This window comes from Fukomys damarensis, unplaced genomic scaffold (assembly GCF_012274545.1).
Source record: "Fukomys damarensis isolate Sample0158 unplaced genomic scaffold, DMR_v1.0_HiC HiC_scaffold_10, whole genome shotgun sequence".
NCBI classification, from domain to species: Eukaryota; Metazoa; Chordata; class Mammalia; order Rodentia; family Bathyergidae; genus Fukomys; species Fukomys damarensis.
Window position 1 is genome coordinate 14599874 of NW_022900922.1, and position 25479 is coordinate 14625352.

Here is a 25479-nt window from a genome sequence, read left to right on the forward strand (position 1 = left end):
TTTTGCTTTCTGCCCATCCTCCTCCTCTCTGTGGATTTCTTTTTCTCCACCTGTCTCTTTTTTTCCTTCCTGCCCTACCTTCATTTTCATTACTCATTTCTATCCCACATTTCTTTTATTTATTTATTTTAATCAGTTTTATATTTACTTGAAGTAACTCCAACTGACTACTAGCCCACTCCTAAGTTAGGAGGGAAAATAGGTCAGCATGTCTAGTACATGTACAACTTGTTCCTGAACCTTCCCTTCCCTTTGTATGTGTGCTACCTTCCACACTACCTGTTCTGAGGTCAGGAGATCAGGAGACTTGGTGGGCTGGGTCATTCACTAGGAAGTGCAGATAAAATCCCACTGAATTCTGCAAAAAAGAGGACAGTGTGCTTACTGACATGTGTGCCCACAGGCTTTGGTCGTTATTCCCTGTTATTCCCTAAATTCTTTGAGTCATTGCTTTAAACCGTCATGAATAAGAACAACGTAAGTCGTTAATTTGACATTAAATTACCCAGGTTCAACTTGAGCTCTGCCATTTACTAGTTTGAGAGAATAAAAACTTGCTTGAAGAAGGATCACAAACTCCAACCCAGCCTGAGCAACTTAGTGACTTAGTAAGGCTCTGCCTCAAAGTAAGAAATAACAAAGAGCTAGGGATATAGGTCAATGCAAAGACAGAAAAAAAAAAAACCCCAAAAAACAAACCTTGCTTGATTTTTCTGCTCTTCAGTTTCTTTTTCTATGAGGTAGAAATAAAATAACCTAACTCACAGTACTTCTGGGAGGATGAAATAGGGTGCTGCACTGAAGACCCCTCACGCATTACCTGGCAGGCTTGCTTCCTATTTATATGGCTAAGGAGGGAGGGAGAATAACACAGTGGAACCACTGTATTGGAGAGAAAAAGGAAACATTGACCCCACTAATTGACTTTAAAATGTTCTCCAGCTACACTGATACTGACCATTTTCACCTTGTGCTCCTGTCCTGGCCTTTCCTGGGCACCTTCTCAGCATCATACCCCATGCTTTCCATCTTGCTACACCGTCTTTGCTCCTACCACTTGCCATTCCCTAGGGTCCTCTGTGTGCCTTTGTATAAATTCATCTTTGCATTTCCCAGAGCATGCAGTAGGCATACAACAAATACTGGATGAATCAATGAATAATAATGCTATGAAATATTTAAAAAGACTTGTTATGATTAAATCATATTGAAGTGACTACTAACACTATTTTCTATGTTAAGGCTAAAGGATGAAATATGGTAACTTTGGTTTTTAATTGCAAATGAAAAGAGCTCGTCTGTATATCAGTACGGGTAAAAGACACTGACACAGCCTACACCTTGCCCTGATTGTCCTCATGAAAGCTCCTTGATGTTTTTCGGGGCAGTGATCTGTTTTGGTTGACTATCAGACCCTCTTGTCCACAATAGTTACTTGTGACGTGATTTGAGGGGTGCACCCAGGTACCCCTCAGCTCCTTATCTACCCATTGGCTGATGTTTGAAATTTCCTTGCCACAAAGGAAGTGACCATCTGCACAGAGGGGACCAAGGTGGAGAAAAGGTGATTTTGAGGGGAAAAACTTAGAAGAAAGCACTCCGGTTTACAGTTAAAGATGGCATGCTACCTTTGGTCATTTAACTGAGTCTTAGAGGTCTGAGATGTTTGGAGGAGAGACGGGGGATGAATGATTAAATGTCCTCACAGCAGAAAAGAGAATTGTGAAAAACTGGCACCAATATTATTTCTTCTTCTTTTTATATGCCTTCTGCTCATTATTCCTTTCTCTACATGCTTACAAAAATAGTATATAATCAAGATCTGCACTTGTTTTCATGGAGAGGGTAGTTGTTGAGTAAATAAGGACTCAGAAAAACATATGCATCTAGGTCTCACTTTTCATTCTCTTTTTTGTTGCATAAATTTATTAAAAAATCAGAAAAGTATTGTCTCCACAGTCCATTCACCAGAGAGTAAAGTGGTCTTATTTAAGATACTTTTCATTGTAATAGTTTCCTTTTTTATCAGCCTAATTTAGCAGTGTGTGGTGTTACGTGCCTCCGTAGTAAACACAAAACACAAATTCCACAAAATTCAGTTTCTGAAGAATACCTAACACCAAGTCATTTACATCTGACTTTACATAAAAAAGCAATAGTTCTCTAGAATGTATGCAAAAACAAAGGCAGGGGTTTCTATTTATTTTTACTTCTTTTGATGGTACTTTTTTGTGTGGAGAAGAGTTTATGATACTTGACAGGTGCTCGGCAAAGAGTCCTTAGATGCACAGGTAGATGTCTTAGTGGGGTGGCCTTAATGGTGTAGTTCAAGTCACATACACTGTGGCTTGGGTGTGGCTGTGGAGGCCAGAACTTGGATTTTAAGTCCCATTTCTGACATTTTCTCAGCTATGGGGCCTAGCCCAAGTTCATGAGCTCTCTGGAATTTAGTTTCTTTGCTTGAGAAAAGGCTTTCTGGTTAAATTATAAACTCTATGAAGTTAGAAGCTGGACCTGATCTGTTCCCTGCCAAGCATGGCCTTGCCAATTGCCTGGAATATGGGAAGTGATAAAAGAAGTTACTGTCTGTCAAGAACAGATTCCTTTTTGTCATCCTAGTCATCCTGTCATTCTGTGAGGATGAAATGAGAAGCTCCAGGTGATATGAAGGACCTTGTATCAGATCACCCTTCCCATAGATAATGATAGACATGGGGAGAAATATTCAGAAAACAAATTCTTGAAGGCCCTGGAGTGCAAACAAAAAGAAACTGAGAGAATTTGTCATTAACAGACTTTTATTCTAAAAAATGCCAAAGGAAGATTTTTTTTTCATGTCGAAGGGAAATAGCTTTAGTGTTTGATTCACACCTCCAGGAAGAATGAAGAGCACCAGAAATGGTATATATGTACTAAAAATGGAAAAATAATTGTTCTTCTATTCATATTTTTACAAGCCATATATATTAGCCATAAAAAGGCCAAAAAGATCAGAAAATATTCCCCAAACAAGTTGAAACAGTTAGAAAACAAAAGCAGAATGGTAGATCTAAATCTAATCAAATAAAGTTACACTAAGATCAAATGGGTTAATACTGCTAATAAAAGGCAGGGATTGCCTTGCTGGATCCAGAACAATACTCAAATTGTCTTGAAGCATTTTTATAGAAGACACACACACACACACACACACACACACACACACGTGCGTGCGCACATGCACAAAACACATGTTGATGTGGGAAAGACATCAAAGCCAAAAAATCCAGTCTCTGCTCTCCTGAAGCCTATAATTGTGTGGAGGAGGAAACATAGATGAGATAATTCATTAGAGGAAGACAAGTGTCAAACCAAGGTGAGAACTTCCAAAGATGGGGCCCAGTGATCTGCTGAGAGAGTATGCAGAGAGCAGTCACAGATGGTACCCCAAGAAGAGAGGAGAGGACTTGGGATCCAAAGATAAAGGGGAACTGGTAGGGGACACCTTATACAGGAAAGGTGGGAGCTGGGAGCAGCCAGTACGGTGGGAAGAGAAGGCAGGAACAGCAGCCATTCTAACAGAGTGGCCCTGGACACTCAGGGGTCTGAGTGTAGTGGGCAGCTGCCAAGAGTTTAAACAACAGGAAGCCTGGAGCCGGATGGCTCTTGTCCTGGAAAGGCTGCTGGGCTACAGTACTACCTATCTGGTGCAGGCTGCATAGCTGTCTGGTGTCCTCATCTGCTGCCTCTGCTCAGACCACCATGAACTTAGTGTCCTGAAGCAGCACTCAATCCATGGGTTCGAAATCTGAGCATAGTGCAAAGGGGTTCTCCTCTTAGGATCCCTCTAGGTGAAAATTGGGTGCTAACCAAACTTCATTTCCTTTGGGAACTGCAGAGGACTGCAATACAGATTATGCCCAAAGCAGGCTGTAAAGAATTAACACCACAATTGGCTTGTTTTGAGAAGTGGGTCTGGCCAGAGTCTATGTGCCAAGCTCAGTAACTTGCACTAAAGTTCTGTACCCACAACTAAAACCTTCTGACTAGAAGGACAATATTCTAATTACAACCATAGGTTTTGTCTATTCTGTCCCTGTTTTGAGAATGCTTTGTCTTGTCCTTTAGGAGCCTTGTTTACATTAATTTCCATAGAAACTGCACATTGCCTTTACCCCAAGTGACTGCCAATAAAAGTCAATGGCTGGGACTGGCCAGGGCCTTTGGCAGTTGTACCAGCATTGGTCGTCCCGACACCCTGCTTTCTCGTAGTTCTGTCTCTTACTGTATTTACTTCTCCGGCCTGTGTCATATACTGGGCAGGGTACTGGAACCTGACTACAGGGGTCTCCGGTGAGGAACTCAGGTGTTCCTCCACCCTCAAGGAGCTGGCTCCAGGACTGGGCCCCCTGCCGCTTCCGGTTCTCAGAGCCGCCCTCAGGCCTCAGCCACACTCACCTCTATGCTGACTTTCTCAAAGCCAACTGATGACTCTATTAGTCCCCTGCAAAGGACTCTTGTGCTGTGTAATGTTTTCCCTTCCCGAATCCTGCTCAAGGAAAGGGACATGAGATTAGGGATCTGTTTTAGGATTCTGCCTCCAGATTCAACCTGGCAAACATCTGGCTGTGCTGGAAATACCAGCACAGCTCTTGGCTTCCAGGGCTTATGCCTACCTCTGAGGTGAGGCTACAGATGGCATCTTTGACCCTGGGTCTTGTTCATCCAGCCCTTTGGCCTTTGGCAGACACCCTCTTTCCTGGTGGTGCGTTTTGTTTTCTTGCAGATTTAGGTGTGCCCTGCCGGTTTTCTCAGGCTCAGACGGCAGCCCTCTTTACAATAGTCTAAACAATTGGCTACTTCACACTTGGAAAAAGTTCATCTTTTGGTTTGGAAAAATACACTTCTAACTGAACTTAACTGGATTTAAAATGCTTGCTTTTCAGTTTATGCCTGTGTGTGGAGACAGTTCTTAAAAATGCAATGCTGTGTCCAGAATTAGAGAACCTGAAAAAAATCACAATATCCAGCTTCTTTTTAGAGTCTTATTTCAATCCAGATTTCCCTAAACCAACCTATCTATTGGGCTTGGGAACTCCAGGAGCTCTGAACTTCCTGTAGCCAAGCCTCCCTACCACAGCCTCCCTAGAATTCTCTCTAGAATGGGAAGCTGCTGGCTGCTATTCCTTTGACCTCTAGGCACAGGGGGGAAATTGAGGGACAACTGACTGGCTGACCCTCCTCCCTTGCCTCCTTGGACTTGTTAGCTTATTTTCCATCTCATCTATTATTTACAGGTGCTTATTTTCATAACCTCTATGCATTTTACAAATCAAATAAACAGCTCTGTCCTTGGGAAGGGAGGAAGGGTGGTGGCTGCTAGTAAACCAGTGGCCACACATTCTATAGCCGTGATGCAGTCCCTGTGCCCTCGGTTACCTTTGGGACTTGATTTTGGAAGAGATTTAGAAGGCATCAGAATCAGAAGGAGCTGCCAGCCAAGCTGGGACAGGGGTGGGTGGAGGGGGCTCAAGGCCAGCCAGGGTTGTGTCTGATCCCCTGAGAGCCTTAGATTTGTAAGTTCTTTTGTTCAATAAGAGGAGAAAGACCTGGCAGCTTTCCTTCCCTGGAGCAGAGAGAATTGGAATTAAGTTCCTTTTCCCTCTAAGTGAGAAAGAACCACAGAGAGCAAAGTCATTGACTGCAACCTCCTGGACATTCCCCGCCTTATATGTCAGTGGACTTTCAGTAATGCCTACTGCCTCTCCTTGTACTACCCTGCTGCCTTGTAAGCAGACAGGGTGACCTGAAACAGCCCCCTGATCTCAGCACATTCTCAGAGCACACTGAGTGACCCTGTGGACGACTTGGCTCTTCTCTGTGGGCAATGAATCTGGTACAGCAGCTGGACCTGGTCCCTGAGCTCCACTGGAAGCCACAGTTGTGGGGACATTTTCACATCTCACTGCTGCTCACTTGGGACAGTTGGGAGCCCCAGAGCTGCCTCCTCCTGGTGACCCCAACACCTTGGCTTTCCTACCAGTACCTGGAGACTTCCTTCCTCAGGCTGACTGCCAAGTGGCCTGCCGGACCTGCCTGGCTGCCAAGTGGTGGCAAACACAGGATGTTATTGCTATTTCTCAAAGGACCAGGTTCGCCTATGGCCAGGATCGGGAGCGTGGGAGAAGAGAGGAAAAGCCTCCCCTTAAGGGACCCTCATTCCCAGGGGCAAGGAAAGGGCTTGGTCTGAGGTCCTGATGAGGTCCTGGGCTCCTACTAGCTTCATGAGGAGAGGAAAAAAGGCAGCCTGGAGGATTGTCAGACCTCGCCAAGGGCCAGGGAGTACTTATGGCTCTCAGGGAGGAGCCAGAGGGCACAAATGACTCAGCTGCCTCAGGCCCATGTTCCTCCATGCCTGAGGCCACCAAAGTCCCAACATTCTCAAAATGCAAACCCATAAATAAAGTGCTCATTGGCAGCCAGCTCAACTAGAAACAAAATCCACTGGGAGTGACTTTCACGACAAATGCTGAAACAGAATTTCAAAACACAAAGTTAAAAAAAGCTTCTCAAGTAACAGGACAGAGGGGAGAAGCAGCAGGGCCTGGCCCCTTGTCCACTAAGGGTTTTGCTCCGGGTATGCAGGACGTGGGCTTGACCCTACTGGACCCTCCCTTCCAGTAAGCAGGTCAGGAGGTGTTGGCTGGGGGGGTCAAAGGTCATCCCTCCTCTGGACTGTGCGAAGCCAGCTCAGGTCAGCTCAGCTCAGCAAGCCCAGGCCATGCTAAGCTGAACAATATGCTGGGTCCACAGAGGGCCTGATGGGGAGGAGGACTGGGCCTGACTTGAAGTGTTCGGGGTCTGCAGAGAGGCAGACAACAGCCAACCAAACAATGCCAGAGCCTATAATCCTAGCTCTCTGGGAGGCAAGGGCAGGAGGATCACAGGTTTGAACTCAGACTGGGCAGCATAGATGACTTAGCAAGACTTTGTCTCAAAACAAAAAATAAAGGGGTGAGAGTGAGGTGCTTGGGATATAGTTCAATATGAAGGCCCTGGATTCAAGCCCCAGTATTGTAAAAAAAAAAACAACAAAAAACTCCAAGACAGATTAGATAGAAGAGATCCCAGGTGAGCAGATAGTACAGCCATCTGGGGAGGGACATTGCATATGCCTGGGCCAGTAGGAGCCAGTGGCCAGCATTTAAGAATCAGCTCTCAGAAGAGGTGCATAGACCTGGATGGAGACGGGCTCAGCAGAAGCAGGCTCTGCTTCCTTAGCCTACAGTGTTCTACTGAGCAGCACTTGACAGGAAGCCAGTGTTCAAGAGTGGCAAAAGTCTGGCTTTCCACACCAAGATCTCCCGTACTACTGCAACTGCCCATCTGAGCCATTCCTGGACAAATTCTCCTGTTCTCTCTTCTCACCACCTTATTAACTCCAGAGACTCACAGCATATGCCCACAGCCCTGGCACCTGGGTGTCTCTCTGAGGCTCCCTGATCACAGTGAAGAGAAGGCATGTGCATGGGTATGAGTTGCATATATCTACCTGGGTTTGCTTGGTGTCCTGAGTGTATACTAATGACAGCACGCTGGTGGGACTCGGAATTCTTAACAACCATGGAGTCTTTAACTTTGGTTCTGGCCCTGTTTGGAGCCAACCACCTCCTAAGTGATCAGGGCTGATCACTTGACATTTCTTCATTAAATATTTCCGTGGGCAGCTTCTCTGGGTCCCAGGGTTATTGGTTTTCTAGGACCAATCTACCTTTCAGGCAAAAGGACCCCTATCCACTGCAGCAAGGCCTCCTCTCCTTCAAACTTGCCCTAAATCCCGTTTCTGGCTCCTCTGGAGACAGCAAGCCCTCCTCTGTGCCCCTTGATATGGACCAGGGTTAGCTATTTTCCAGGCTACATGATCCTACCACTTCCATTATCCCTCAGGGTAGCAGGGAGGGGCCCATGCGGAGCAGAGATGAAGGGTAGGAAAAACAGCCCACTGAGAGGTCACTATCCAGGCTATGCAACCCCCACCCAAGCCCAGTACTTCAAGGACACACAGCCCAGCCCTCCGAAGTCAACCACCATCAAAACCACAGGGAACACTTGTCATGCTTGGCTCTGGGCCAAGGCTTGGCAGGTGTCATTCTTGTCATTCTTTCAAGAGTGATATTCTGCGGGCATCACAATTTTGCTGATGAGAGGACTGACGCTGGAGCACAGAGGTTTCCTCGTGGCACAGAGAAAACCTGAACTGAGCTCTGGTTCCAAAGTCAGTGCGATATCTGAACAGTTTAAGCAACAATTAGCCGTTTGCTATTGAGTTGGAGTGAGCCCTCCTCCCCCAGATCCCGTATGCTAAACAAGTGCTACTGAGATGGTAAGCATTGGACACCAGAAGCTTCAGGGTGAGTCTGAGAGCTGTCACCCCCGGGGCATCTCCTCAAGGCTGGGTCTTCACCTGTGTGTCTCATCTGGTACTCACGATGTCTTGCACAGCAGACCTCACCATCCCAGTGGGAACAGCAGGAGGACTGGGCTGCTATGGTTGACTGATGCATCATGGTGAAGGCTGCAGCTCCTACTTCAGAGCGTCTGCCACCAAAGCTCTTGATCCTAACCTACATGGACACTGCAGTCACTTCAGATTTAATGTGTGGCTCAGGTTATATTTTGTCACCATGAGCTAAATGCCACGTGGCTAGTCTGTGAAGAGTCATTAACCATATGGTATCTAAAGCCCTACACATATAAAAAGAAATCCTAGCATGAGTGGCAGCTCAAACAGAAGGACCCAGAGTGACCCTCTTTCTCAACTTCAGTGTCCTCTGTCCACCGTAAATGTTTGCAGAGAGTCTGGGAAGCTGTCGTTTTGACCACGAGTGATCGAGTGATGTGTACACAGAAACATACCAGACAACAGACAGAAGATCTCAGAGCTCTGCCTCTGACATTGACTAAATGCCTGAACAAGGGTGAGTGATGTCACTTTGCCAAAACGATGTCATCTTGGATAAAACTTGACTAAAATAATACGAGGTCACACTTTTAAATACAGTATATACTTTCATAATACCCGATGGTATTTGCTTTGAGTACCTCACAGATTATTAAAAAGAAGAGGTGGTGTCATGTAGGTGAAAATACATTCAAAGCACTGGGCTTGGTGTGCACACCTATAATCCCACCACTCTGGGAGGTTGAGGCAGGAGGACTACAAAGTTTGAGCCCATCCTGGGCAGCTTAATAAAGACTGTCTCATTAAAAAGGAGAGGGGATAGTGGTGGCTCAGCTCAATGTGAAGATCCTAGAATCAATCACCAGTATCACATGAAAAAAGTTCTAAGATCTATGATTATGAGGATGGTACAAGTTGTCACCACCACTGTCTCATTATTGCTGCTCCCAGCAGCCAGGCTGACAGCTTCTGGAAGCGAAGTCACAGCAGGGACAGGATGAGAGCCCTGGACAGCAGCTACTTAAAGACTAGGGCCTCAAGAGGGACATATGAGCCACAACTCAAGGCTTTCTTCCTTTTGAAGGTAGGGGCATCTTACTGCATGGACATTTGAGATGGCTTTTAATGCATCTCTCCTCGCTCAAACTCCAATAATAATAAAACACACACTGCATTTTTGGCTTGGCCTTGTCTGTTTCCCAAGCTTCCTCTCTGTCTCCCAGGCTTTTCCTCCATGTGTTGGGCCATCTGCTCTAGGTAGGATGTGCCAGTCATTAAGAAGTATGTTTATTGTAGGTTTCTGACACAAATGCTTAGAATCATCAGAGGCGGTAGAAATAACCACACTGAGAATATATCATGAGGACTGTAGGCAACACTGTGTCCCGTAAACTTACTTCTGCTGTGGGAGGTTGTGCTGCTCAGACCCGGTGTGGTCAGGGAGCCTGGCACAGGGTGTGGGAACCAGGTACAGGAAGACCAACAGTCTCTGGAGCCAGCAAGACCTGGTTCCGATCTTGACCAGCCCCAAACTACATGTGTACTTTAGACTGTTGATTCTATGGATTCCAGCAACTTTTATCTCCTTTCTGGCAGGTGAAGCCAAACTCTTCCAGTGAGCAGGAGAAAAGAGACTGGCACAGGTGCTCTTCATGGGTGCTTCCCTCTTTTGTACCCCTGAATGTGGCTGCTCCAGGTGGAAATGTCTCCTGCTCACGATCCTGAGGAGACAGATCTTGTGTGGCCTCTGTCCAGGTCCCCAACACATCTGCCTCCACAAGTGGAAGCTTGGACATGGGCATTGGCTGAGTTCCACAGGGCAGAAGTTGGCGGTGGGGTGGTGTCTGAAGGGTTTTCCAGATTTTCCGAAGAACCCTGTGGGACTAATAGGCAGCGACACGTGTCGCAGTCAGGACCAGGCAGGCACAGAAGCAGTGCTCGGGGAGGGCATGTGAGCCTTGTATACTCACAGCAGTTAGAGTGTGACCACAGGAGTCAAGCGGCCAAGACACCCGAGTGTGCTGACCCAGGAGGTCACGAGGTGAGGGTCATCCTCCTCCCAGCTCTGCAGTACATCGGAGCTTTGCAGAGGACCCGGTCATCAGTCTGGTCAGCGTCCTCACTGATGCTATGACACTAATACATTAGGGGGGACAGTTGGGGTTTTCATTCGTCATTATGTTTTTAGATTAGTCCCCCATAAATATCCTTTCCTCACTCCCAGCTGCCCTGTCCCCACAGGAGTAAGTCTGTCACCAAACCTAGCACCTGTCCACTGCCCTTCAGGCCCTTTGGGGATCGCAGCAAGGTGACCTGGAGCAGCCTTAGTTTTTTCCATTCCCAGACTCTTTTCCAACACACAGCTTTTTGTCCCCCTTAGTTTTGTCTGATACGTGTTACCTCAAGGGCCCAGGTCCTTCTTGGGCTCCTTCTGGGCAAGGATGTAGCCAGGAAGTGGATGTGAGGGGAGAAATTTTCTTCTACTTCATCAGCAGGGTTTTCGGTTTAATTTTCTTTTAAGGGGCAGCTGCAGCAGAGTAATGCGCATAAAGTTGTCCTGCAAGCCTCCCACTCCGCTTGACATCAAAGTCATTGCCACTAGCTTGGAGGGAGAACTGACTTCTCCCAGGGTTACTGAGGAAAACACTGGTGGAAGTCCAAGGGCCACCCCATCTTCTTCTCTCCTGCCATGGCTTTTCCTCGTTACTGACACAGCCAAATTACTCTTTTAGCTAAATAAAACAGAATGTCAATGTTTCATTGATCACACTTAGACCTATCTAAAGGAGGGTCAGGGGAAAAGTAAACCTCAGTAGCAGCCACAGAAATAAACTATTTAAAGCTTACTTGTTGAAGAATTTCTAAAATAAGTGTTTGCAACTTTCAGAGAAAGATTTTTTTGAGGGCATATATAGTATCATGGTTAATTACAAAACTTGGGTGCATACTGTTCCTGCTAGATGCTATTCTCTTTGGCTTCTTGGGCAAGATACTCCTTCTCACTGTGACTCAGTTCCCTAAGTTGTGAAATGAGATACAAGACGACCTGTCCCATAGGGCTACCAAGGGGGTCAAATGTGACGTGCTTGGAACCATGCCTGCATGCAAACTCCTCCTTCAGGGGTGGCCATTGTCATTATTATATTTATGGATGAGCCCTAGGAGAGAAAAAGTTTCTCTGAAATTGCATTTGGAAAGATCTTCACAGCACGTGTCTGAAAATTTGTCATGAGACGCTTGGCTTTTACTGCCCCAAAATTTCCAGACTGAACACAGGACCGAGGAAAGAAGGACATAAGTGGCCATATGGTGTAAGGTCCTCTCCAGTTCAGCAGAAGCTGAGGAACCCAAGAGCCCAGGCTTCCAGGCCCAGAACTACACAGGAAACGGTAGGTGGGGTTGTGACCGGAAGTCTGTGCAACTAGGACTGCAGAACCAACACATGGATCATCTGACGCAGGGAGCAGGAATGTAAACCCTTTGCTAGACAAAGCCAGCAGATCCCACACCTTGCAGGGTGGTGATTTATCTAAATTTGGCAGGGAAGGTGACCAAGCATGGGTGAGACGTGATCAAGAGAGGGCAGAACATTGGGAACTAAGAGATGGTGCATTCAGCTGTTGCCCAAGGCTGGAGCCATGGAAGGACCTTCTCATATAGAGCTGAGACCACACAACACTGTGTCACTAGGAAAAAGGTGAGGCAGAATCGTCCTACACTGCTCCCATGATGGTCAGCTTTCTGTCACTATGACAAATACTGGGGCAGTCAGCTTGTGAAGAGAAAAGGTTTATTTTTGGCTCACTGTTTTGGAGGTTTCAAGCCATGACCATGTGGCCCTGTGGCTGTGAAAGGGCAGCACATCCTGGCACAAGCATACGGTATAGCAAAACTGCTCACCTTATAGCTGGGAAGTGAAGGAGAGAAAGAGGAAGAGACCAGGGCCCACAGTCTCTTCAAGGGCAGGCCCTAGTAGAATCTGAAGGCCTCCACTAGGCTCCACCTCCTACAGATTCCACCACCTCCCAATAGAGCCACAGTGGAGATCAAACCTTTAGTAGATGGGCCTTCAGGGAACACTCCAGATCCAAACTACAGCACCCTTCCCCTCCCAAAGACTGCAAGGAAAGTTTCCTGTATATGGAGAACAGCAAGGGCCCAAGAAAGAAGGCCTTGAAAGCTAAAAATAGTCTCTCTCAGATATATGCAGCCCCAAATCATATTATATCTGTGAACTCTAAAATCTCAAGTCACGAGTTTAGTAAATAATGGTTTTAGACTGTAAACCTCTTCATATCTGTTATGGTTTGTATCTAGAGGTCCCCCCCAAAGCTTCATGCACTCACAAGTGTGGCTTTCGGGAGATGATTGGACCGTGGGGGTGTGATACTCACCAGTGGTCTAAGGTGAGGTTATAGCTAAATGTGAAGTTGGGAGATGAAGCCTGGTCAGAGGAGATGGGTCCCTGGGGGCATGGACTGGAAGGGCCTCTCCCTCCCTCTTTCCTTGATCTCTCTCTCTGCTTCCTAGTGCCATGCCAAGAACAACTTCACTGTGCCAGGCCTCTCTGCCATGCTGCCTTGCCTTGGAGCCAGCCGACTATGCTGGATGTAGTAGTACTTGCCTGTAGTATACTAGCACTTGGGAGGCTGGGAGCTTAAGGGCAGCCTGGGCTATGCTAGTGAGTGCAAGGACAGCCTGAACTACATAGCAAGACCCTGTCTCAAAAGTGGGGTTGGGGTCCTGCAGATGTAGCTCAGTGTGAAGGCTCTGCATTCAATCCCTACTACAGAAAAAGACAAAGCAGAAGGTGGATTGTGTAAAGCTCTCTGTGTACAGTAGGCTATGTGTAAGCGTTAGTTGCTAATTCTACGTAGATGTTCTGAATTTGTCTGTGTATGCTGTGAGGGGTCTGGGGCTTAGAAGCAAACTTGTCACCTGTCAGGATACCAGGCCTCTTTTCGTGCTCCACTGGACAACTGGATGGAGCCAGTCAGATGCGATGGCAGGACAACCTTGACCTTTAACTAGTAGACCTGGCTCAGAGTGGGGCCAGACAGAGGTGGACAGGGTGAGGGTCTGCGCAGCAGGCCCCTCTTTGGAGACAGCTTGTCTTCCCAGCAGGCGGCATGTCACTCCTCCCACCACACAGCAGCTGCCTGTCTCACCCCAAGGGTCAGCCCTGCATAGAAGGCCAAGTCCTGGAAGGAGGTGTCATGTGACTCTCAGGACATTCTCTCACTCTGTCTTTCTCACACCATGGTGATGCTGAATGCCACAGTGACATGATGTTTCCAAATTAAAATCAGCTCTGAGGCTGCCTGGAACCCTGTGCCAAGTACAGACATCTTCTTCTGTTCCTTCCCAGGCCCTCACCACACTCAGCAACTAAGTAAACACCAAATGTCTTCCTAAGGGGAGCTGCTCAAAAGGTTTAGTTTGGGTAGATCCTTCCTTTCTTATTCTCTTTCTGCTTATTAAAAATGTAATACACATTCTGTGACCTGGTTTAGTGTTTCACTTTCCATCCTGCGGTTACAGAGGACAGCGTGCAATGCACGCTTTGTTTAAAAAATCTCCTTCCCAGTGAAAATCGAGCAGAGAACATCTGAGATCCAGTGGCTGCTCTGACCTGGCAGGCCAGCTGGGTGAGGTTATCTGCAGTCCCTGGAGCCTTGCTCTGCAAAGCGGGATCCAAATTCTGTCCTCCCTGAGTCACTTCTGTAGGAAGCTTAAATGTCGAAGTAAGACATTTATCCTCCAAAATGTTCAGACTTGGAGATGGAGAGCACAGAGCTGATGCAATGCACTGCCAGTTCCTCCGAGAGACTCAGAAGGTTTGGAGATGGCCTAACTCATCTCCTGAGTCTGCAGAGCATAGACACGAGAGCGTGACTCACAAGTGACTGCGAGTGGCTTGTGTTAAGAAGACAGGGAAGTGTTGCAGGGCAGAAGGGAGACAGGGGGGCTGCGGAGAGAGGGACTCTCTCCCGCCCAAAACTGAGCAGAGCTAGGCAGGAATGCGCCCATTCTCATTTTCTCTCTGGCAGTTGATACCCTAAGGTTCGGATTTCCTATCAGTCTGTTGCTGATCCCCCTCCTTCCTCTAGAGCCAGTTACCTCTGCCTCCTTTATGGAGTTCTGTTTCTCACAGTCCCACTGCGAAGACCTTGGCTTAGCAAGTCGATTGAAACTGAGGGGAGCTCACATATAGCACTGCCTTTGGGAAAGACTGCAGACTGTCAGAGCTATAGAGAGCCCACCGGGCCTGCAGCGTACACTGAAGGTCGCACACACGGTTAGAGGCAACTCTTGGTTCCAACTGCTTTGGTGCCCAGCCTACTGCCCTGGCTGTCACCCCAGGTTGCCATCTGCATTGACCCAAAGTGACACACAGTGTTTTGACCCCGCCCTGCCAAATTTGATGCCCTGGGCTGCTCAGTTGGCACTGAGAGCAGAGGACAAGGGAAGAGCAGGGTACAGTTCAGCATGGGTAGCAGAACAACTGAAGAGCTGCTGCTCTGTGGGTTGGGGAGGCCTGGTCACACCCAAGTCCGGGTCCTCCCTGGACCAAAGGACACCAGAACGTTCCTAGCTTGAAATACACGGGACAAATATGGTGCCTGCCTGGGTGGGAAGCCAGGCACAGTATGAGCATACTCCATCAGCCCTATGGGACACCAAGGCCTGAGTCTGCTCCAGGGCATATGCGTACAGTACCTATTCCATGCTTGTCTGAGAAAGTCATCACTGTCTTACCTGGGGCTCAGACAATCAAGTTAAGACAAATCTGATGAAGAAGGAAAGGCGCTTGGAACTCGGGAGCACTCTAAAATGTCTACCTGTGAACTGTACACGAATCCTGCCCCAATTTTATTTGAGACTCTTTTCCAGGTCTAGCCCTTCCATGCCTAAGAGGCACAGGACTGCAGAATGTGTCTAGGAGCCCCAAGGAAGCTTTCAGCAAAGCCCCGGTGAGAACTGGGACATGTCCTTCCCTGCCATTCAGGTGGGCCCGGTCTGCCAATCCTAGAACCCACGCCTTCAGGCCCAAACCAGTCCCACTTAGTCTACACAGCTTCCAGTGCAACACATGAACAGGTTGCTGGTGTCCGTGTGCTCACAGTGCTGGGGATATGCACCATACTCCCCACCCTGAAAACGCAGGGAGCCTGGAGACATGGGCTCATTTTTGGTGTAATGTCGACTGTGCTTTTCAGTAGGACCCAGTGATTGTGGCCAAAGAGAACCAGAAAGCTCTGGTTAGGGAAATTTTTTGATCAAAACATCTGTGTCCTCATCTTACTTGCCCCATGGTAATACACCTGCTCTTCCCGGGATTGACTCTCACTCTCCTTTCTGCCCCAAAGCCAGGGGGGCAATGCGGGAAGGCATCTCTGTCAAACTTTTCCCCCCACAAATAGTGTTTATGTTAAAAACAAAAACAAAACAGACCTTTCTTCTTCCTGTAATAAGCATGTTCTGGAGATACCAGGGAAAATTTTGGCAGGACAAGCTCATTCTCAGCAGGAGTGACCCAGGCCATTAGAACCCCAGGAACCTCATGTTTCCATCACAGTTCTGTCTTCAGTTTCTACAGCAGCGTCTGACATCAAGAAACTTCCTGACAATCATGTACTGAGTGTCTGACTGACCACTTAGCGTAGACCAGACAAACCACCCGGCATGGAGCAGACTCCATCTCCTGAAATGGTTCTTCCAGTAATCATTAAGCCTGGGGCAGTTGGCATCCTCAGGAGCACTAGAGAAATACAGAGCTACCCTCACACCCTGGACCAATAGGACCAAAATCCAGGGTGATGTCCCCAGGAACCTATAGTTTACACCTCCTCAAGAGGGATACTGCAGTCAGGAATGCCTGGACCAACCCTTAGGAACCAGCACCCGAGTCTTCCCTTGTCCCCACTACCCAGAACATAAGCACCCAGGTTCCACAGCAGAGACTTCAAGGCCCACAAAGAGCTCTGCACTGTAGTGCGTGCATCACCGTGTGGGGTCTGCTGTGAGCACACAGGCTGTGCAAGGGAGCAAGCTTCAGAAGTGCACTCAGACATGACAGTTTGGGAAGAAACATCCTAACACTTTAGAAAAAGCATTATGGGAGAGCAAGGATGGAGAGCGTTACGGTGCCTTTCCAACAGGGCCACTTACCTGATCCAGCCTTACTTCTATTGTTCAAACTTATCAGTAATAATAAAACATTAAAAACACACACACACACACATTGAGTCAAATGGAAAGGCCAAGGGAGGGGGAGAGGCATCGATGGGCTCCACCAGCTGACGTCTTCAGTCTTTTTGGTGCCTGAGAACAAGGCTCAGGGTCTGGCAGCTGGGTACTTGCCCACAGAGACCATGCAAGTAAGAAGATGCTCTATGACTGTTCCCCTAGGGAGGCCAGGCCACCACTGAAACAGTGCCAGGGCTGGCGAATCCCCAAGGAGATAATGCCAGCCAGGAGGAGGCTGTTCCCTCCGTTTCCAGAACTGCAACAGCTAGAAGCTGCGAACTTATCTTAGAATGACCTAGGCAGCCAGACTGAAAATCATGGCAGGACTAGCAAGCCCCACTTACAGGCAAGATAGAGCCACCATTGCTGCTTGGTCTAGAGAAAGCCAATGCTGTGGCTTCCGATCCACCGGACCTATCATTATCACAACGGGAGAGATGAGTGGACAGCAGCTTTATGATGCACTTCATGAACGTGAGTTCCATTGCTTTCCAGGCTTGCTGCTGAGCCTATCATCCTGTAAATCCAAGTACCCAGATCTTGGTACCATTTTTGTCCCAAAGCAAAAATAAAGCCAGGCTCTAGATCATTATTTCCTTTCAGGGCGTCTTTTCTCTGTGAGATGGTTTCCTTTTATGTATTATTCTCCCAATCCTGATGGAACAAAGGCACACTGCACACCCCTCCGAGAAGCAGGCTTATTTTGCTTTCCCTCTTTCTTGCTGCCGTCCCTGACTCATGAGGTGGCCTCTGGATGTGACTGTCATCCCTCAGCTCCCCTTCATTTTCCATTTCCAAAACCACCTCCCCCAAGGAGGCTCCTTTAATTTCTTTCCTCAAATGGGAATCGGGGTAATCCTTCCAGGGTCACTGGGGTGTAGACAGTAGGAAGTGGCCCCTCTGGGGTGGCATTTATCATCGCGATCTCTGTACTCTTTCCCGCAGGAGGGCACTTGTGAAGCAAAGTTATGAATAATGGATGCAAAGCGGAGGCCGCATCCACTCTCATTAGCATGCACCTTGTGAGAAACCGCCTTCCGAAGTGCTGGGGAGCCACTTTTCTTCACCCCGCTGTCCAGGTGCCGTGGTTCAGCCCAGTATCCCCCCTCCAATCTCCAGCTGTCCCCAAGTCCTCTGATTGTTGCTGCTTGGTGTCTGGGCCCCAGGAGACTTTCCTTTTGTCTAGGCTTTTCTTTTCTTTTCTTTCCTCTGTTCTTATTATTTGCCCTCAAGGGGTTTTAATCTGGCCTCTCAATTCAGAATTTCTTTCTTCTTCCTCTTCAGAAAATATTTAATGGTGCCAATTCCTAGGATTTTTCTCTGTCTCGTTTTTTTGTTGGGTTGATTCAGGCATTTCTAGCTTTTGTCTTTCTTTTCAAACTCTCCCCACTGGGGCTTGGAGATTCTTCATCTTTCTGTTCACACTGGTGTCTTGTTAGTCACGTGGTGGAGAATCAATAAGATTTCTGCCGTGAAATGTACACCAAAGTGCTATAATCTGGGCATATGTTTAAAAACTTGTAATTTCATTTAAGAAGACATTTCTCAGGACTGTGTCTTTTGCCTGCAGGGTTTGCTTCCAGTGTTCCATTGCCAGCTACACTTTTAATTATCTGTGTCAACAGGCACAGATAAATCAGACTCTGCAGACCTCAGTTTCCTTATCTGCAGAATGACAGTAGCCTGTAAGCTCACTCACTGCTTCAAATTGCCTAATTCTAAGTTTCTCTCTGCTGTAAAAATATCAGTATCTTTTGCAGGTCTCTCTCTCTCTCTCTCTCCCTCTCTCTGGTGTTAGATGTATTATTTCATTTCCAGCTCCAGACAGTTTGATAGCTCAGCCTGTAGTCACACCTCCCTGTGACATTCCACTCCTGCTTTGGCTCAGTGGCATTTACTGTTGCCTCTCTCCTGACGTATACTTAGCACTCTGTGTCAGTGTTGCCACTAAGGTGCCAGGGGGATGAGCAAACCCACAGGCCACCCAGGGTGCTTCCCAGAAGGCTAAGAGGGATGGGCCATGTGGAGATCAGTGTTTCTGCTCTCGTGGGCATTTGTTCACACCAAGGGGGGCGCTCTCTTTCCTCTGTCTCTCATCCTGGCAATCTTGTAGGCAGCTTGGGTTAGTGAGATGGTCTCCAGTCGACAGGGGAAGAAATTGGAACTCAGGGAGTTAACGGGTCCTGCCCGAGTCCCTCAGAACAGTGCAAAGAGAATCAGTCTCCTGGCGAAGGCTGAGCTACTGCAGAAAGGCTGAGCTACTACAACAGGTTTTTGAACACACACACACACACACACACACACACACACACACACACAAAAGCCCAGGTTCCCACTCTCCCAGCAAACCTCAGCATAAAGCTTGCAACCTGCATGACATGGCAAAACAAAAACAAAAACAAAAATCACCTATGTTTTTCTCCCTGCTCTCCAAGGCCCGAGAGCTTCACTGCAGACCCCTGCTACTGGGCTCTGTGGAGAGGACAACATGGTGATATAGCAGGTCCCAGGGACCTCAGCTGCTCCTGGACCTGAAGGTTCAGTCCAGGCCATGGGCCAGAGGGGCAAGGAATACTAGGATACCTAGGCTCTTATTTGATAAATATATGGGTTTAGAGCCAGGCATGGTGGTGAGCGCTTATAATCCTAGCACACTGGAGGTTGAGGTAGGAAGATCCTAAATCCAACCTGGGCAAGGTAAGTTTGAGCCTAGCCAGGGTAACTTAATTTAACCAAACCCTGCTTCAAATTAAAAAGTTTAAAAAGGATGGATGAATGAAGGTGTGGACAGATGAAAAGCTATATGCTAAAGGAAGTGTAATGTTTTGTTTAGAGTAGAATCTAAGTGGTGGGAAAGGATATTCTCTGTAAGAGTCTTTCGATTTTGCCGTGTGTTTGAAATTTTACTTAAGAAGGTTGGGGAAAATAATCTGCTACTGAATGATAGCAGATTACAATAGATGGAATCTGTCCATTCAATAAAAAATGCCTAAGTCATAAACACAAAAGCTTAGAGCTGCTTGATTAGCAAGAATGCAAACCAGAAGCGTCCCAATGTCCACCACAAAGAAAATGGATAGATGAACTGTACATTTACTAGTAGTAAAAGAGGTTGAAACTACTGCTAAAGCAACAGGAAGCGACCGTGAACCATTACAGGGACAAGAGAAGCCAGGACAGAAGCACAGACTGCAGGGAGCCTTGTGTGCTCCGACCGACATGCGGCACACCTGATAACAAGCAAGCAGGCTCTGCGGTGGAAACTGAAAGACTGGGGAAGGTTTGAGGGGTGCCCGGGGAAGGGCACAGTCTACGTCGCTAACAGTGAGGTACCTCATTAGTATACAAAACTGCCAAGACTCACCGCTCCAGACACTCAAACTTTGTGTGAATCTTATTTATTAACTATAAATTAAACCTCAGTTTTAAATATAGAAAGTCTTTTTATTTAAAGAATATCTGGCCTAAGCATAATGCAAATGACCCCTGTCCCTTCAGCCAGGCCTTCGTCATAGTGGTGAAGTCCCAGGTGGGTTTCTGCATGGCATGGTGTGGTTCCCAAAGTTCTGGTGGCATGAGGTCCATCTGGGAAGATGCTGGTCTTGCAGAGTTCTTGAGGCTCAAAGAGTAGGTGGTGCATGCTAGACATCCAGAGTCCTCAGCAGGAGGGGAAATCAAGTCAGAAGGAAACAGCAGAGTAGACACACAGAAGAGGTTGGGGATTTCACAGCCAGAGCATCCCAGGGGAGTTTTTTCTAGGAGATGGGTCATTTTGGTTTGGTTTTCTGAGCATTTGCCCTCATCTCCACTGAGCAAGAAAATGAAAACCAGGTAGAAGTGGGCAGAGTGTAGATTGCTGAGAAAATATATATAAATATATCTCCAAGTAGAACTCATCAATAGTACCTAGCTTGACTTCTTTTCAAGACAGTCTAGTTTACATTAGAAGGCAAAATCTATTCTGTCTATGCTGGTCCTGTCAGTGTTCATCTATCTTTTGTTATAGGGGGGTCCCAGTCACAAACTTGCAAAGAGAGAAGGAAAATGTATTTTTTTTTCACCTTCAACAGTATCCGCTTAGAAAGAAGGAACATTCAAGGCAAGTGGATGCCCTACAGGCTGACACTTCAGGGCAATTCCATATCCAGTGGAATTTGGCACACTCTCTAAGATGCCTACAAGTCCTGGGGCACAGCAAGGAGGCACCACCCACTGTACACACCTAATAACTCTTAGGCAACAAAACAAATGATTTGGCATAGCAGTATGGGCTGGAGAATCATCCCAAAGATTCACAAATTCACTACAATTCCCATAACATTTTGGGAGAACAATCAGGTTCACATTCTATGACATTTACAGTCACATACTTCCTTAGCTGCTCCTACTGTCGGCTCTCTGCCCTCAGTAGGACCTAGGGACTCAAAGCTCTGCCAGCCTCTGGCCCAGGCCAGCTCTGATGTCAAGGTGCAGTTGTGGGTCCATCCACATGCCATCCATATCAGAGCTATGGAATCCTCTTGGGAGAAGACAGTCACTTCCTGAGATGTCAGGGCTGGTTGTTTAGACATCTTGTCAGCTCATCACAGAGACAGCTCTCTTCCCTGGGAAGGAGGCTGAGTGAGCTCAAGAGAAGACAAGCTTAGCACCCAGGATTAAAGAATCAGACAGTGATGGCATTTAAAGTTGCACATCTTGCTAGGCTAGACAGACAGCTTCTGATCTGGGTCCCCATTTTACCCGCCTCTTGTTCCTATTAACGGTTGAAGGCCACCGGATTCATCTCAAATTGGAAAGTAGCTGTGCAGATCTAACAGGGTGAGCTTCCACGGGAACACTGGGGCTGACCTGGACCTTATGAGCTGGCTACGAGGAGATCACAGTAAACCCTGTCCTGATTCATCAGGTAGATACCTCCTGGATGCCAGGGAGCCTGAGGATGTCCCTTTGCTGAGGCAACCCTTCAGCTTCAGTCTAGGATCTTTGTCTGCTTTCCTCCCAGATTTCTTACAGGATGCATTTATAAAGTACCACATATCAGGAGCTTTAAAACACTAGAAATATATTCTCTCATAGCTCTGGAGGCTAGAAACCTGAGACCAACAGGCCAGCAAGACCAGCTTCCTCTGAAGACTCCAGGGGAAAATCCTTCCTTGTCTCTTCTTAGCTTTTCATGATAGCCAACAATCCTTGATGTCCCTAGACAATCTGTCTTTAGTGCCACATGGGTTTCTTCCTGTTTCCTGTCTGTTTCCAAACTCCTCTCTCTTTTTAATGATATCAGCCAGGAATTGCATCTTGGACCCACCCTGATTCTGTATAACCTCACCTTGACTAATTCCATCTACAAAGGATGAAAATAGGAAAATCCTATTCACCAATAGGGTTGCCTTCTGAGGTGCTGGGTAGAGATTCTGTCCACCCCAATAGAGTGGGTAATTATCTGCTCAGGTTTATCTGCTGGAAATACCAGAGTCCAATGCAGAAGGATTTGAAATCCACATTTTAGTGAGGAGCTCTTGTGTTAGGATGGGTTTTTCTCAATAACATTCCAGAGCTTGAGTCTATGGACTCTGGGCATTAAGCCAGGGTTATCTCCTTGGGGTTTAACTTTGGTTTGATTTATTCACTCCAAACACTTACATTTGGTTTGGGGAAAAATTTATCTTACTCAGCAACACTGAGACAAGGTTATTAACCTCAATATTAGATTCACATTTTATCAGTGGTTCCAAAGTAGTGCTGGAGGGCTAGAAGACAGCCCTCCCTCTCCCTCCTACCAAATCTCTCAATGACTTTGTTTACATTTGATTTTTATCATGAAGGCAGAAATGATGAAGTAATATCTGCTCACCATATGTTACAGCCACAGAGTTAATGAGATGGTCTTGTTCTATGGAATTTAGGTTCCATACTCATGTTATGAAATGCAGTGATCCTGAGAAAACTGTTTATGGATAAGCACTTGCTACCCATCCTTCCTCAGGATACATGAACAAAAATCATTATTTAAATCTAAAACAGGAGGAATCTCTACCTTAGTGCTGTCACCTCTAGGTATCTCCACCTCTTTCTCTTCCTATCCTCCATAGGTGGCTCTGCTTTCCTTCTCCCCTCTACCCTCAAGTCCTGCCCTTCCCCATTCTTACCTGGTGAGAGTTTGAAGAGACGCAAGGAAGGGCTTCCCTGTCTTGCACTGGAGTCTGTGCTCCTCTCCTAGAAATTTCTAGACAGAAATTAGGCTCTAGGTACATTGTAATCTCTGTCTGTAACTCCTTTTCTTCTGCAACACTTTTATTAAAATGTTTAAAAATGTATTATATGTATAAGTACATAGCCATGTGCCAAAACAAGGAACAGGAGTCCCCCATAGACCAGATGACAGGTTTCTCTAAATGACAGCGGTGGAAGGAATCCCACAGCTCTGAATGGGCTCTCTTCACATCTCTCCAATGGACTAGGCCCAGTGCCAGGACAAAGCAGCAGGCAGGTTAAGTGTCCACATCGAAGAGGGCCTACAGGGCTCAGGCAGAGAAAAGCTAACCACCAAGGGCTGCGTCCTGGCAGCAAACATCATCCTGGGGTTGAAGCATCACCCCCTTTATATTGTGGGGAGCGTAGACTACCATCCCTGCCTGCACCTAGGCTGAAGGTAGGATGCGGTCATCTGAAGGAACCCAAAGAAGGAAGGGATTGCCACACGAGAAAGGCCAGGAGCAGAGGGCAGGCAGAAAGCACTTGGACTCAGATAAGCCTGAGAACTATTCTCCCACCCTCATGGAGACAAGGAGAAGAAATAAACTAAACTGATGGGTGTAGAAAACACAGTAGAACCATTAGTATTGAGGAACACAGTTACTGAAACAAAGGGCCAAGGGATGTGTGGAATATGTATCAGCATGTAGTACAAGGGTGAATTCATGAAACAGAATCCAACCGAAGGACTCTTCCAGAGTGGGCCACAAGGAAAAGGAAAATATGGAAAAAGTTAAAAGACATGAAGGGTACATCTAGAAGTTTTGGTATTTATTCAATGAGTTCCAAAATGTTAGAAAAGAAATGCCTAAGAATTTTTCAGAAGAAATGCATGAGGCTGAGAAAAAGATCTCACAAAGTACCAAGCAGATGGAGTTTTTAAGGCACACATTAAACATATTTTCATAAAAGTTTAGGGTAAAGAACTTGGGCACGCACAGAGTTTTCGTAGAACTTCCTTCATAAATGTGTATTTAAAAAGCAAGCATTCCTTTGACTCAAAGTTGGATCTTTCCAGGGAAAAAGCCTCACAGTTTTTCACGGGCTCAATGGCTGTCTACTATCTCGGCATCACTGAAGCCGGTCCTTGGACCTTGCGTGCTCAACTCAGGAAGTCTTCTCCACTCTCCTCCAGGCAGGCATCCCCTCCACTCACCTCACTTCCACTTTTGAGTCAGGCAAATCTGTCAGGAATGAATCTTCCAGAACCCCAGCTTCAACAGTCCTGAGAGGTATCTCAAAAATTTTTCCAGTTCTGCAATTCAGAAAGACACACAGAGAGTGTGGCATGACAGATCCAGAATGCCGATTCCCATCACGAATGTGTAGCTGGGTGCTGGATTTGGCTATGAACCTAAAGTCAAAGAGCAGCCCAGGAAAACATTAGAGGGCCTAACACAATGAGCCAGGCGAAAGATCAGGAAAAGCTGATTTGTTAGTACTGATAGGACAGCTTTTTCTCACCCCTACACTGTATAGGCTATGCTGTGGAGAATAGAAACAGTAGTTACTTCATAGGTTTATTTGGAAGAGTGGTTAAAATCAAATAATTGAAGAGGTCTCTACACCCTGTAAGCTACTAAATAATGATAGCAATTTAAGGTGAAAAAGATCTTGACTCTTTTCCTTTAAGGAGTCCAAGGTAAATTTTGTTGGACAAATTTTAAAGAGAACCTTCATACAAGAAGCTAAAGCAAGTGGTAGTTACTGCTTGGTGGTTATGATGGTGAAGATAGCTATGACTCATGGTAAAATGTGAGTCTACTCCTCCAGCTGCCACTGTCCTGCAGAGATTTAATTAACCTTTTGCAACATCTTGGACCTGCTCAATCTGCTCTTTCTTCTGAGAGCTGGCACGGCCACCAGTCTGACTTGGGGCAAGGTATTATGTGTCCCTCAGCGCTGCTCAGTGGAGGACGAGCCCCCCAGGCATGACAGCCACCTTTCTCCACCCCTGACAGATTAACAGCTCCACCTCAAGGCTGGCACCAGGCTGGCTCCTGCCTCTACCTGCAGCCAGAAGCCACTGCTGGTTTTTGGTTTGGTCCCACAATTCCAATAGAGAGAAGCCCTGAATTAGTATGATAAATTGTGCTCTTGCTTTAGGAAAGCTATTGAGATAGGCGTAAAAACTGACTTGGAATTGGCCTTTTTTTTTTAACTTCTATTTTTTGGTGATAGGGACTAAACCCAGGCAAATGCCACTGAGCAACATGTCATCCCTAGGCTAGAACTAATCTTTAATAGGACTTTGTATATTAGGCAATATGGCTAAAGAAAGGAAGGAAAGGAAAGAATAAAAGGAGGAAGTGAGAGAAGGAGAGAAGAACTGAAAAAGAACTCTGGGCAAATTTGGTGATTTTTATTAAAAAAAAAAAAAAAATGTCGGCCGAGGGTGTAGAAGAAGAGCTGGTCCTTTGGCTGATTTCAGGAGGATCTGGTGCGGGAGAGCCACCTGACACATCTTGACTTGTGGCCTTTGCATTTCCATCAGTCACAGCTGTTTCCCCTGAGTTTGTCCAGAAAGGCCCGAG

General features: G+C 46.7%; 1 protein-coding gene across 1 annotated transcript in view; it reads right to left on the reverse strand.

Moving 5' to 3' along the window:
• Positions 1-298: 298 nt before the first annotated feature.
• The window catches only part of LOC104860773 (DISC1 scaffold protein), a 395803-nt gene continuing 370622 nt past the window's right edge, over positions 299-25479 (reverse strand). The window contains exon 9 of the mRNA XM_033761776.1: positions 299-358. Within this exon, the coding sequence (XP_033617667.1) occupies positions 299-358 (60 nt within the window). The remainder of the gene's footprint in view (positions 359-25479) is intronic.